The sequence below is a fragment of the Apteryx mantelli genome, chromosome 3 (genome assembly GCF_036417845.1).
Source record: "Apteryx mantelli isolate bAptMan1 chromosome 3, bAptMan1.hap1, whole genome shotgun sequence".
Taxonomy (NCBI): Eukaryota; Metazoa; Chordata; class Aves; order Apterygiformes; family Apterygidae; genus Apteryx; species Apteryx mantelli.
This window is the reverse complement of record NC_089980.1, coordinates 64,724,849-64,740,229: the sequence shown is the minus strand read 5'-3', so window position 1 is coordinate 64,740,229 and position 15,381 is coordinate 64,724,849. Positions and strand designations below refer to the sequence as shown.

General features: G+C 38.2%; 1 protein-coding gene across 1 annotated transcript in view; it reads right to left on the bottom strand.

The window, feature by feature from the left end:
- Positions 1–11,703: 11,703 nt before the first annotated feature.
- Positions 11,704–15,381, bottom strand: part of ADGB (androglobin) — a 132,583-nt gene continuing 128,905 nt past the window's right edge. The window contains exons 33-35 of the mRNA XM_067294750.1: positions 15,159–15,261; positions 13,610–13,793; positions 11,704–11,895 (exon numbers count right to left, since the gene is read on the bottom strand). Coding sequence (XP_067150851.1) covers positions 11,704–11,895; positions 13,610–13,793; positions 15,159–15,261 — 479 coding nt within the window. The remainder of the gene's footprint in view (positions 11,896–13,609; positions 13,794–15,158; positions 15,262–15,381) is intronic.

Sequence of the window (15,381 nt, the reverse complement as noted above, 5' to 3'; positions counted from 1 at the left end):
AGAGCTTCAATCTGTTTTTTAATCTCTGTGGTACTCTGTCTTGTTGCCCACGTACTGGGGAAAAAAAAAGTTTATTGTAGGCAGAAGACTGCATGGACTGTTCCCTATCAGAAGGTCTGCAGGCTTCTTGGCCCTGAAAAATGATGGGCTCCTGCAGACCTGTGGTGCATACTGAAATTTGAAAAATAAGCAATAAACAAAAATTAAAACAAATTTAAGTGGTTTGCTGCAGTTCTTAATGCCGCAACTCAAAAAATTTACTGAAAGGAAATAACATACTGAAATATAACAGATTGATAAATGAAAGGAAAAGGTCAATCAGCAGTGCAAAAACTTATGCAGTGCAAAAATTGGTAGTCTCCAGCCAACAGAAGAAAATTGCTATTGCCTTAAAGAGTCCTGTAACCAGCAGTACTCCATAAAAAACAAACTATCTTCTTCCCACAAACAACAGCAAAAATCCCAACCATCTTGTGAAATGGATATCGTGTAATTTTCTTCAGTCATATACCATGGAGGAATACAAGGTATAACTTGTTCTTCCCACGTGGAAGAAGGCTCAGTCCCTGAGCTCACTGATCATAAGGGGCAGATGTGATTGATCGTTTGATCCTCTAAGGTTTAACCTACTCCTTTGTTTGCTTGGGCACCAGCTTTTTAAGCTTTCTAGGAGCTGTTTGTCCATAGATACCCTTTGTCTGTGCCTTCTTTTGAAAACTCATGGGAAAGGAGAATGAGTCTTACACATAGTGGAGGGGTGAATATCAAAATGCTGAGAGACTACATTATTAAGGACTGTGTCTACACTAAGGCCTTAAGCCCATTCACCATCTCTGAACCCAGCTGGCACAGTGTGGCATGCATTCGTCCAGCAAAACCCTCTTTCCCTTCAAATGGGGTAGCTGTACCCAGCCAGCCTACTGGACACTGTTCCTGGCCCACACTAACACTTTAAACATGTTGGGGTGTTCTTTGGACCAGCACCAACTGGCCAAGTCAGGGACCATGGTAGCAATGCACAAATACGCCAGTGAGGGCATGGCTGCTGGTGTCAGTTAGCTTACTTGTACAAAGTTAACTCTTCAGCAAGAGAACTTGGAGAGCAGAAAACAGATTCTTGCTTATTCCAATCTCCCATTTCCCTTTTGCACAGAGCATGAATTTGGAGTCCCAGCCAAAGAACTTGTTCAGGGTCAAGCAGATGCACATCCTACAGAGATGGCAATGTACTGTGTCTTCATTAATGACAGGGACCTTCAGGTCATACTCCTTACTGGCGTATACAGGGTCAGTGCCACTGAGGAAGTACCCTGAAGTTGTCTGGAATATTTTTATGCTTGTTCATTCTCTGGATCTGTTTTAAAAGGAGAGTGTTGTACTCAGAAATAACAGCCCATGTTTTCAGAGTTAGAATGCACCAGCAGTTAATTCAAACTGGCCTGATTTTCCATACCCCAATTTGAAGCAAGCTCCTCAGCGCCTCACAAAATCAAGCCATTTTTAGTTTGAGACCTACCTTTCAGTAACTGATTGGGAACATTATGACCTGCCTTTAAACTGTAACGTATTACAAAATTACAGGGGCAATTTATGGGACAGCAGATAGTTCCCTTTGCAAGTAACTGACACCCCAGTGCATTATATCCTTATAATGAGTCAATAAAACAAGTCACAACTACAGCACAATGAATGTCAAGAGGCACAATGGACAGCAGGTATTTTTAATGATTTAATCTATCAGCCCCCTGAACAAGCACTTGTACTTTTTGGAAGTTTACTGTACTACACTGTACAAGGTAACTGACTATCAATATTTCAGCTGCACCTCTTGTACTGCAGTGAGATCAATACCATGTACCACCATCAGCCTTGCTGGAGGAGAAAGGTCAGCTGAGCTGTTATCTGGCCTAAGGACAAACACTGAAAACAAAAGGTAGAAAAGTCTTCTAAGTCTCAAAGGCTTGAGGCAACGAAAGCCAGACACAGAGAGTGTCTGCATTCATGGGGGTTTATAGCAGTGCAGATTCATCCACTGGTTAGCCCAGCTGTGTCTGAGGTTTATTGTGGAATAGTTACACATATGGTCTTTGAATGGACAGAGGGATTGAAAGCCACACAAAATCCTTCCCATTCACCCAAATTCGTTCTCCTTGAAAAGTAGAATAGGGCAAGACAGGGCACAGCTTTGAAGGGCCTAGCTGAAAGCACTAAGCTTTTGTTATTTTGCAGACCAGTGCCTTTCAGATATTATTTTTTATTTACTCTGTTTATTTATAGCACTACTCAACACTGAGTACATATTTTGCTGTGGGGTGAATAAAAGACTAAAAAGACAGCTATCCCTGCCTATAGTGTCTCAGCAATAAACCCAGGTCAACTAGAAATTCAGCTACACTTTTGTAGCTGTTATTTGCTCAGATTCTAGGTTTGGGGGAGCTTGCCTATGACACAGGTCTGAACAAGGACTTCCCTCCGCTTGCCGCTCTCCCCCCATTTAGCAGTGTGGCAGCTGGATAAATGTGGAAATGGCATGTTTGTAAAGGAGAGAGCAGCACAAGTAACCTTCAAACTGCCGGTGCTTCTCCGATAGGTTTGTGGCTGCTTCTGCTAAACACTAAAGAACATGGAGTCAGCTTTTCTACTTTAAAACAAGGCTCATACAGAAATATCTCCCTCTAGTGAAGAGATGTAACAATTGCTAGTGTATTTTTCTGGTTGAGGCTCTGCCTTGATACGGTTTTATGCTCTGCAGTACACCTTTGCTTCTGAGCTTTATATTTGCACTTAGTTTATGTCCACTCCTTAAAAGCAAAGGGAAGGAAATTCGTTACCACGTCCCCTGTGTCTCTATGGGGGAAGCCTGCCCTCGCAGGAACCCAGAGCACAAGGCTGTCAGAAGTGTCAGCAAGTTGAACTTGGAGGTGGGGGGGGGACAGCCCTTATGCCTGAGGGTTTTTTATAAATAACATGTTTGGAAGAAGAGATGTGCATCTGGTCCAGGATCTTGGTGAGCCTTACACTTGTGCTGCAATCCAGCTAGTGGTGGAAAGACACTTCTTTTTACAACTGCTCTGAAAAAAGAGAGATCTTCAGTATGACAAAGAAGCACTGAGAGTGCTCTTGGATGTTTGCCTGGACTGTGTTTTTATAAAACTAGGAAACACCTGAAATGGGTGGAAGGTGTTAAGACTCCTCAAAATGACAGTAAAGATGTCATATTTTGTTTTAAAAAATAAAATGCTTTAGATTTTCAGCAAGAAAACAGCAGCATCAGGACTATAAAGAAATTTACAAATAATTTAGTAAGCTAAATACGCCTTTAATTACCTCATTCACAGTGTATATTACCTGTTGGCATTGACACAATTCACGTGTCTCATTTTAGCTATTTCTCCAGGCAACAATCATCATTATGAATATTTAAAAATGGCTGAATGACTCAGCCTCCAGATTTATCTGGCCAAAATTATGCATTGCCTGTATACTATCTGTACTATTTTTGATAAAATGTGACCATGGCACAATGTTTCTGTAGGTTTATATTTAAAGTCATTTACATTTTATCCATATTACTTCCCCACCTAGCCACACTACTAGATTACCAGGGTGGCAATATGAATGCAGCAATGAAACCAGTGGAACCCATAGGAAAGGATGGAACAAGGAGACTTTGGGTCCTGTATTTTCTGGAAGCAAGGTATTTAATTAGATTGTCAGTGGTATTAATTCACAATACCTTACCATAGTCCATCCTAACAAATCTACAGCTGAATTCCTTAGAGCAGAGACTTAACCTCATAACATGTGTCACACCTGATTTGCCATCATTCTATACTGCATGTCAGCAGAGTTGTATCAGTGCTGACCAGGTGTTAAATTACAGAAATGATATACTCAGCACACGTGCTAATAGATACATGGGAGAAGATCCATTGATGTCTAGCTTTTGCTATGGTGAGAAGACTGGAAATAGAATGATACCTCATCTTGACATGCTTTTCTGTGCGTCCAGTTGGTACATGATATGATAGGGAAGTAGATTCTTTTCATTTTAGGCAGATTGCCCGATTTTCAAATTTTTGTTTTGGTGGGAAATAAATCAGAGACTTTAGGAGAAAGTAGATAAGGACATAGGCAGGCAAGAACCCTAAACAGCACTTGAATATCTTTCTCAGAGTACGGATAAATAGTATTTCAGAGGAGCATAGCAGCTGCAATGTGTTAATCCAGTAATATTTATGGGGGAAAAAAGAAAATGGTCAAAAAAACTAAGTTGCCAATGAAATCTTTGAAACTTTCGATTCCTAATAATTTAGGTGAAAGTAACTTAGCAAGTACAAGAAATGTGTTTTCTGGAAAGTAATCTATTGCCCTTTGGGAAACTTGCCCTTTGGACTGGAGCAACAGAAAAGCAAGGAAAAATGCTTTTGAAGATGACAGGGAAATGCTGTGAAACCCTAGAATCAAGAGTAAGGAAAAGGTGAGAGGAAGCAGCTTCTGATGCCTTCATTAGCTGAACCTCAAAAGCCTTCATGCCACATTTCTGTGGCATAAGAGAGAAAAATATAAGCATTGCTTTAGGCACTTGTGATTAATCTCTTGTCTCTTATCCAGATCTTTTCCCAGTTCCTAAAAGACGTATTGTTAAGAGATATATAAACCCCTATGACATAAAAATTCTCATCCCCTTGTCTACGATGGCTGGGAGTGGGGCAGCTTTAACCTTTCCTTTAACTGCATTTTTAGATCTATAGTTCTAGCCTCTGCAAACAACTGCCCTCAGATCCAATTCAAGGTTTCTCTGTAGTGCAAAAAAAAATTGAATTTTGTTGCATTAAAGCTACATGGGTTGAGTTGAGTTGTGGTGTCTGGCATGGGCAGAATAGAGAAAAGGCAGCATGTATTTTTTACTGCCCTTGGAGTCTCTTCAGGTACTTCGCACTTTCTTTATGCCTGAAGTAGTTCTGGTTGCTCCAAGTCATGCCACAGCTGATTGCCTCAACTGCCTCTCTACCCTGTCAGCTGGTGCCTTCTATTTTTTGCTTTTGCAGTCACCTATAAAATGTTCAGCCTATGTGGAATGGAAGTTGGATACCTAGGACACTCCAGGCCACAAAACAATGCTCCCTTTTTGGCAAGACACTTTAGTAACCTGGCATATTAGCAAGTTAAATCTTATTGACATCCCTGAACATACAACTGCTGTATCCCTCCTTCTCCCATGTTCCATCTTTGCGGCCAACTGCTTCAGATATAGAGTCAGGCTTTCTCTTGCTTTCCTCTACACTTGGTCCCATGAGTGTTGCACGATGGCCCCAACTCAAGGGTTGCTGGACAAGATGCCTGTTGTGGCCTGCTGAGTGGAGCTCATTCCCATACAGTCCACGTTAGCTCTCCCAGGCTGAGGACAGAGCAGCCTGACTATCCCTTTCACAGATTGTGCTGCAACCCCTGGGCCACCATGTGGAAGGCAAGCACCTCTCACTTGTGTCTTGGAAAGAATAATCATTTTGGTGCTTGCCTTTATGGAGAACTCCAGGTTTTTGGCAGAGATGTCCAGGTTTCAGACAGGAGTGTACCTCCAGACCTGACCCAAAGTAACATGTCCTGGGTCACACTGGGATCTGTGCACTATCTCATTCTTAGATTGGCCTGCTAATCCTTGAACCACTGTCCTGAGCAAATCACTACCCACATCCTTACTGCCATGGAAGTCAGAGGTCCTGAGTTTTACCTGGACCACACACACACATCTCTCTTTCCTCTTAATTCAGTTAGTAACACCTTCAAACCACCTTTCTCTTGTGCTATTTAGTCTCACTACTATGCAAAGACTGTCTTCTCTCTTTCCCTGACTTTCTGCTTCTTTCCTTTGTCTTCCTCTGACAAGCGCGTCTTGTTTTTCTGAAAATAACAAGAATGTTCAAGTCACTGAAACATTACCTGGACTGCGAATCTATTAGGGCTGATTCAAGAAGTGAATGAGAGGACAATAGGGCTCTAAAAGTGAGATTTCTTTCATTCTGCAAACTGCTGTGTGATTATACAAAGCTGTTCCCTTATGTTTTCTGCCAGACAAAATATGTAGACACTTTTGCCTTTTGGAGGGGAAATGCTGTGCATGTGCATAAATGCTGTATCTCCTCCTTGAATTAAAATGAGACCTTACATAGCTAGTAAATTGCACATTGCTGGGGTGAGCAGACTAGCAGCTCAGAACAGAGTCTCATTTCACAGCACATTGCTTGTCTCAGCAGCAAGGCATCCTGGAATAGGCTTGGTCTGGTTTTTGGTCTGTAACTCATTGTATAAATGCCAGCCAAATTAAAGCAAAGCAGATGGGACAAGTCATTTGAAGATAAATGAAGCTAGCTGCATTAAAAATTAACTTTAGAGATGTCTTTTAATGGAAAAGATCCTTCCTAGCTCATAATAGCTGGTCAAAAGTAAAGGGTCAAGCAGTAAAAACAGCCAAAGCTTAGCAAAACACACCTACAAAAAGTTATTGAAAATGATAAACTCTTTACAGACTTAATCCCCATTAAACTCAGCTAGCAGTCTCAAAGACTTTTATTTCTTTCCTAGGTTCCTATATTGCTTTGTGAACTTTACCATTTCTCTTAAAATGTAAAAGTAGAGCGAGTAAACACTAAAGAAGTAATTCTTTAGTGATTATTCACAGTGCAGTCTACCATGTCATTTATAGTTGCCATCAAAACTTTTCAAAACTTCTGCTGAGCAGTGTCATTTTACTTTGTATTACTGGCTATATTTCCTGTGAAAGTGAAATGGCTATCAGGAATCAGTACTGCAAACAAATTCTTTTTGTTTTACCTCTACAAAAATGTAGGCAAACCTGTCCCCAGAAGTGCCCCTTTCCCTGCCACTTCACCGATTCTGGAAACTAGTACTCCTTGTGCAAACCCTCAGCAATGATCAGATACTAAAAGACTGTCCTATGGGGTTTTAAACACAGAGATAGAAATTAGCTGCATATTTGGTCTATGAGTTGGGGGTAATAAAGGTGTGGCAGAATCACATAAACACAAAAAGAAAATCTTAGCAGAATATTGGCAACATAGGCTCTGTGAATAAGAAGAGCACAGCCTTCTGACAGAGACAGGCCAGGATTTCTGAAGTATTGGATTACCCAATCTATCCACCTGTGTACAGAAATGGCAATTGCCATACTCTTTTTCCAGGAGTAAGACTTGGCATTTCAGGGGAAAAGTACCTAAATCTCCAAGTCAAAAGATAATTAAGCTGCAACATTTAGAGATGGACTTGTTATCTAGGCTGTTCTTTATATTGAGACTCTTCAAAAAACAAAAATTGGAGGCTGTATAAATGACAAACTGGGCAAATGTTCTCAGGGATGATTTTCTGTAAGTAATGTCAGAGGAGACTATTCAAAAAAAACCCAGCCAAAACCACCCTCTTCTTCTAGGACTTGAAGCCATCAGACACCTGGTAAAGTATGCCTTCACACAGCCATTCCTCTGAGAAGACTCCCTCTGAAAAGACTGTCATCTTAAAAGATCAAGACAATCATGTCTTCATTCAGAAAAGCTTTCCCTATCTTTTCAGTTCTTTAAAGAGCTTGAGCCCATGTTTCAGTCCCTTGCCTAAGTGCTTTACAAAAGAACATAATTTAAAGCTTTTTCTTATGTCCTTACTGAATCTGGGCCTGAATGGCCACTCTGAGCATTAAGTCTTGTATAAACAGGAATGATGACTATTCCACAGCTTTTATTACAGGAAACCCTGGGAAAATATGAATGTTTGATGTAGTGGCATATTTCTGAAATACACAATCTGTAAAAATAGAATTTGAGTAATTTCTTGTGCTGACTACAGACAATAAAGTCTTTTAAAATAAAGGAAGATAAATTTCATAAAATTGTGGTGCTTAAAAGCTGTCTTTATCCTAAAGGGCAAAAGGGAAAAAGGACAAAAATGCTTTATCAATATGAACATAGAATTTGACTTTTGTCCAACTCGATCTACAGATTGCAGGCAACAATCAAGTCAATTAAAACACAATAGATAGATAGTTTTAGATTTTTTTTTTGTTCTCAAGGTAAAGTGCTAAACATTATGGCTTCTTAAACTACTATAAATGACATATTTTGAAATATACTCACATTTGGTTGTAGTCTTTGTACACCCTTCTCCACTTACAAAATACTTAGCCTTATACTTGTATACTTGTAATATTTGTTATGTAACTTATACTGTAATACACTGCACTGAACTGTTGTATTGATTCATTAGATGTAAAACTGATGCATAAGAAATTTCATCACTCATCTGTTTCTGAGTCCAATGAATGTAAATTCTATGGCACACTCCAGATTAGGTGTTTTGTCTCCCAGGCTCTATAATAAGGTAAGTAGATATTTTGCTTTCCTGGAATATGCACAGGGATTCTATGAAATTGCTACTGTGCTTCTCTGAAAACATGCTATACTCCAAAATGCACTCAATTAAACAGTGTGACAGTAATTCACTCCATCATCATATCTGCATGGTTGAAAAAAGTGAGCCAATAGAGACATTCATGAACTACACAGCAGATTCTGATTATGCCACATTACTCTTTAAAACAAGGAAACTATGAAACTTAGAATTGTTTGTAACATTACTAGGTTTGATCATGTAGATTTGAGTACACTGTATCTGAGTTTAACTCAGTTTACAACTGATTCCATGCAGGAATGGATTGTGATGATGCAAATTATTAGCTGAATTTTTTACATTTATATGTCTATTATGATGGCTTTCAGAATCGGATTGATTTTTACAACAGAATGTCATTATAGCACTTGCAGTGACATCAAGAACAGAACTTCAGCTTGATCTTCTTCTACAGAAGCTCGTTACAGATTCACATAAGAAGACAACCAACACATGCTATTGCCATGGAAACAAGATGGAATATCATGAAGCAGTATAGCCCATATTCCAAAACAGAGAGGACAAAGTCAGAGCAATTATAGCACAAGACTGACAGGCTTTTTATTTCTAGCCTGTATGGGTCAAAGCAAAACTTAGCTCCTGCTCTTTGAAACAAAAATCTTCAGTGCAGTTTTCAGGCTCTGGTTTAATTTTCATATTTGCAAACATGAAAACTCAAACCAGCTAGTTTAGATTATGTTGTATGGGAGGATGGAGGCTGAATAGAGGCAGAGACATCACAGCAGTTGTGTAGGTGTGATGATGTACAAGGAACAGACATCATAGAACTGACTGAGGAGTGAGTCAAGTTCAAGTCAACCAGTGGGGTACTGATAAAACAGAGGTAAGCAAAGCCAGCAGAAGCCTGAACAACTGGTATTTCATTAAGATATAGAAGAAGAAAGGCTAATCCCAAATGCAATGGCTATCTAATATCAGTGGCCAGAACACAAAGGAAAACATTTCTTGTGACTAGCATTGAGTAGAGAGCTCTCACAATTTCTCATGCTGCCTAGACATTCAAATACTTTTGGACATCCTGGACATATTGTATGTGTACTATACAGGCATACCTCGTTTTATTGTGCTTCGCTTTATTGTGCTTCGCAGATATTGCATTTTTCACAAATTGAAGGTTTGTGGCAACGCTGCATTGAGCAAGTCTATTGGCGTCATTTTTCCAACAGCATGTGCTCACTTCATGTCTCTGTGTCACATTTTGGTAATTCTTGCAATATTTCAAACTTTTTCATTATTTTATATCTGTTATGGTGGTCTGTGATCAGTGATCTTGGATGTTACTATTGTAATTGTTTCGGGGCGCCACGAACCATGCCCACATAAGACAGCGAACTTAATTGATAAATGTTGCGTGTGTTCTGACTGCTCCACTGAGGTTCAAAATATCAACATTAATGGGAGTTTGGAAGAAGTTGATTCCAACCCTCATGGATGACTTTGAGGGGTTCAAGACTTCAGTGGAGGAAGTAATTGCAGATGAGGTGGAAATAGCAAGAGAACTAGAATTAGAAGTGGAGCCTGAAGATGTGACTGAATTGCTGCAATCTCATGATAAAACTTTAATGGTTGAGGAGTTGCTAGTTATGGATGAGCAAAGAAAGTGGTTTCTTGAGATGGAATCTACTCCTGATGCTGTGAACATTGTTGAAATGACAACAAAGGATTTAGAATATGACATAAACTTAGTTGATAAAGCAGCATCAGGGTTTGAGAGGATTGACTCCAATTTTGAAAGAAGTTCTTTTGTGGGTAAAATGCTCGCATCGCATCGCATCCTACAGAGAAATCCTTCGTGAAAGGAAGAGTCAATCGATGCAGCAAACTTCATTGCTGTCTTATTTTAAGAAATTGCCACAGACATCCCAACCTTCAGCAACCACCATCCTGATCAGTCAGCAGCCATCAATATCGAGGCAAGACCTTCCATCAGCAAAAAGATTACGACTCGCTGAAGGCTCAGATGATGGTTAATAAAGTATTTTTTAATTAAGGTATGTACATTGTTTTTTTAGACATAATGCTATTGCACACTTAATAGACTACAGTATAGTGTAAACATAACTTTTATATGCACTGGGAAACCAAAAAATTCATGTGACTCGCTTTATTGCAATACTCGCTTTAATGTGGTGGTCTGGAACCGAACCTGCAATATCTCCGAGGTATGCCTGTACGTAGGCAGTCTAACTTCTCAAACTTCTGCTTGTGACTAGATAAATTGAAAATTCTTTTAAGCCATTTAGAACAGCTCTGTCTGATCCAGAAAGAGTTTTGACCATTGTCTCTGACTACAGAGTGCTAGCTAGTGAGTATAAGTACATGTATTTTTTGTGTTGGTAAGAATACCAAAAAATAATAGGAATTCTACACTGATGGAAGCAAGAGCTTAAGGGGAATATTTTATCTTTCACGTAGAAAGCCTGTGACTGCCACTTAATCTACCTTCTACCTTCAAGAAACAATCTCATATCCCAACTGAGGGTCTACGAATTGCCCTACTGGAATCACTTTTAGCAAAGCAGCTGTGGCAAAACATGGCTTGGAAAAGAAAAACAGTAATACGATTTTAAGGAACATTCAGCAAGCCTTGGAAGGTTGTGCCATGAAGGTAACAGTTTGCCATGACAGAGGGTTACTATGAATTTCAAAAACATTTAAGAGAATGATGCCAGATGTGAAAGGGAAAAATAATACAGTACGCAGATATCATGTGAGTGTGCTTAGTAAACCAGGCTTTGGGAAGACTTCCAATGCCTGAATATGAATGTGTGGTATGCCACTATTTAATTATTATAAACTCACAAATTGTCATCCACTTCAGGAGCTCATGTTTCTGCCAACTTAAATGTCTGCAAAACTGATAGGTTAAGCTCAGTTTCAACTCTGGTTCATTCTTGACTGGTTCTGTTTTGATTTGAAAAACAGGATGAAAGACAGTGAGAATTTGGGAGAAGAATCTGAATACAATATGAATTTTCAATTCAAAATTTTATTTCCAGTAAAACATATAAACTTTAATAGTAGTGAGTACCATTTATGAGAGCAAAATACCAAACACTGCTAAAAAGAATACTGGTCAGATTTTGCAATAAAACTGGGCAAAGAGATCAAATTTATTATTACAAAAAACACTGGAAAAGAAGTAAATTTTTTTCTTCTTTGTATATAGATTTTCTTTTCGAAACAGTTAAGTACGAGTCAGTACAGTCAGCAACTCAAGTAAAATCACTTTTTTTTCCCTAAACCTTTTCCTTGCTTTTTTTTTTGTGCATCTGGGCTTTTCTTCTCTTGCTCTGCTTGCAGGACTGCTTCACCAGCTGCCAGCGCTTCTTGTTTCCTGAGCTCAGCCTCGAGTAGCTTACTTCTGTACGCTTCCCGAATGCCGAGAATTCTGCCTCGTGTTTCGTCTAAGGATGCCTAGCCAAAAACAAACAGCAACACCCCCACCAATGCATGAATGTTGATTTCATCACAAGGAACTGCATCCTTTTTATGTTTCTGTGTTTTCTGCATCCTTTCACTATGTTTCACATTGTGTTTCTGCTATATGATTTTATAGGGCTTGGTAGGGCATCTCTGCTTTTCTTTTTACTTGCTCATGCATTTTTATTGATTGTTACGGTAACACAGTCAACTTATATGTCAACTTTTTCACCATGAAGAAGAAGAGAAAGTTCATGAAAATCCTTTTTAAATTGCCGGCATAATAAGCTAATTGCGTAGGAGGGAGGATAGGGCAACAGATTGGTTACCCATCTGGATCTAGTCCTGATTCAGTTACTGACTTGCATTGTCATCTTAAACAAATCCCTTAAGATCTAATTTTCAGCAGTACTGAAGTGTCTTAGAAGTCAAAGTCCCATTTTGAGAAGACACTAAAGGAGCCTAAATCACACTGACCTTCAGTGAGACTTAGGCCAAGTGGGACTTGGACGCTTCTGAAAGCTTTTCCCTTTACATTTCCATCCTGGACAATGGGGAAACCTGGATACCTTTGTACAGTTCTCTGTGGTCTACAGATGAAAATACTGTAAAAGTGCTGATCAGCACAGTATAGATATTCACAAGTAACTCTGATTCTAAATTCTTATGTTATAACATTTTAAATGGACATGCTTTCTAGAAAGAGTTGAGGCACTATTCTTAAAAAAGAATTGACCTTCTAATATATAATATGTTAGGCACTGAAAATCATAGCAATATCTGAAAACCTTGACATGTATTATTATTAGGGAATCAGTAAGTAGAAGTAGTACTTCTACTAGTAGGAGTCTACTAGTCTAGTAGAAGACCCCGGCTCCTTGCAGGCTTCTAGTTAAGTACCATACATCAGTCTGTCTGGGAACTTGTTAAGATGCTTTCAAGTGATTGCTGTAAATTAATTGACCTAATTTAAACTTATTTTTACTGTCTCTTATCCAATTTTAAGAGCTCTGGACAGTGGCCAGCCAATTGTTAGTGGTTATTGTTTCACCACTGTGTAACAAAAATGTTTCTGTTGGCTCTCAAAGCATAAGCCAATTTTGTCAGGATACGTTCACCAATTTTATTGCTTGAGTTAATGCCAAGGATGGATCTTACACAAATGCTATCAAATTTACTATTTGTAGCCATGTTTCTTTAAGGATTAATAGTTCCAACTGTTTGTTTATTAGCTTTATGCATGTTCCAGGAAGACTGATACTGTGTGCTCTATCTGTGCTGTTAGACATATTAGGAGGGGCTCACGCTTCTACATAAATTATCTGTTTCCCTATTACTTTCCAAAACAGCATATACAGTTCTACAACAGGAAAACGGCCAAACTTTATCTAATATGCATCCGGTCATATATACCAAAAGCTCAGTTTATTTTTATTTTAAACTATGCTGTTATGGTGATATTCTTAAAATAGTGCTGTTGCAAAGAGCTATACCAGGAAACGTACTAAGAATATCATATTAAGAATGTTGCGCAGCACTATATTTTTTTCTAGAAGCTTCAGTTTTAACCTTTTCCCAAGTGAAATTTCAAGCTTTTACACTGTTTCTAGTAATTGGGACTGAATACAAAAGTCTTGAGAATAGTTGATCTACTTTAAAACAAGATATTTGTGCTAGTGCTGGATATCACAGTAACAGTTAAACCTACCTGCAGATTCTCATACATTTCAAGTATATTTTGCTTCAATAAAGTTCTAGCGTTTTGTTCTTTTTTTCTTTCTTCCAAAGCCAGCTCTCGAAGTTCCCTAAAATGGTTGATTTTTTCTGCTTTATGCACCTCTTGCCGCTGAATGATAGACTCAGTTCTTAGAACAGACTCAGACATTGTTTTTCTGTAGGAAGTACAAAGACGTTTGTCTCTCTTCAAATAAAGTTTTGGGAGGTGTATATGTGACTTAATACCTATATACATACATTCGGCTTATATACTGCAATGCAACCATTGTGATGTTAGATACAGTTAAGCAGTCACTTTTCCTCTGCTTATAAAACCCTAATGAAAAAGTAATTCCTGAGGTCAGACCTTTTCATATCTGAGTGTCTATTTTAAAATGTTTGTAAAATCATGCTCATCTTTGAGCATATGAAAACTCCTGCCTATGGAGCTCATTTTAATTTGCAAGAAACATCTTATTTTCAGAAGTTTTTGGTATTACAGTAATTCAACATTGAGATAAACGCAAATTTCTTTTTGCTGTTGGCATAATGGCAGCAAACTGGATAATATATTTTTATAATCTGACTTAAATGACTTGTGTAAAAGTTAAGGATTTGAAGACAAATGAAATGCTTACAAGACTTAAGCCTGTGGAAGATATTTTGTCCTATTTTCCACTGTTTTAGTGTTATTAACTTCAGTATAAAGCTAGTTTCCCTTTCAATTTAAAATTGAATTTGGGAATTACTCAGCATGTTCTAAGGGCTTTTGAGAATCAATGAGCTGCATAAATGCCACCCTGAATACAAATGGGCATAAACATGAACTGGGTTCTAACTGCAGTATGGCAAACATGGAGATGCATGCATGTTAGGTAAATAGCTTTATAATAACACATAGAATAAATAATATAATTATTTTGAATAAAAATGTAGTTAATATAATTATTTCAGTTATTAACTATGATTATTAATTGCATTGCATTTGTTAAATATATTATTTGCTTCTAGCATTACATGTTGACAAACTTCGTATGCACTTATTTCAAGATGAGCACTGAAAACATACTGGACAGCACATGCATTTTCTTCAATTTTTTATGTCACATTCTCATTACAGACAGTGTAATAATTCAGCTCCTTTGACATATATTATGTTAAATAAAGGACATAAACTGTAATGGGATGTATGAAGGCACACATATTAAAGGAACTCAAAGCTAATAACCACATCTAGATGACATCTACACCTCTGCATTCTCTACTATGTGATTTTGTGTACACAACATAAAGGACAGATAAAACATGGACCAGGATTTTCACAGCAACTTTAACAAGCATGTGACAGAATTGTAGCTCACACCAATGAAATGTAAAAGAAAAGATTAACATATATAATAGCATATACTGCATCCAGTTAAGAATGAGTTACAATTGCATAAACAATATATTGCTTTTACAAAATCTTATATATCAAAATTCTTGGCTAGTCTTTCATTTCTGTGTTTCACTGGGATTTAATTGTACTTGCTGCAATTTACCTCATGTAGACACTACAGTCTATAGGCTCCCATTCCTTTTGCTGCATTTGTAAGCTTGAGTCCATAATTACTTGTGATGGTTTCTTTTCAGTGGTAAGAGAATCTATAACAAAACAGATTAAACTGATTATTCAGCTGTGCCAAGAGTCTCCTTCTATATTCTTATATAGTTTTTTCCTGTTTTGGCTCAGCAAAATACATTATATGTGAGAATATGGGTTAG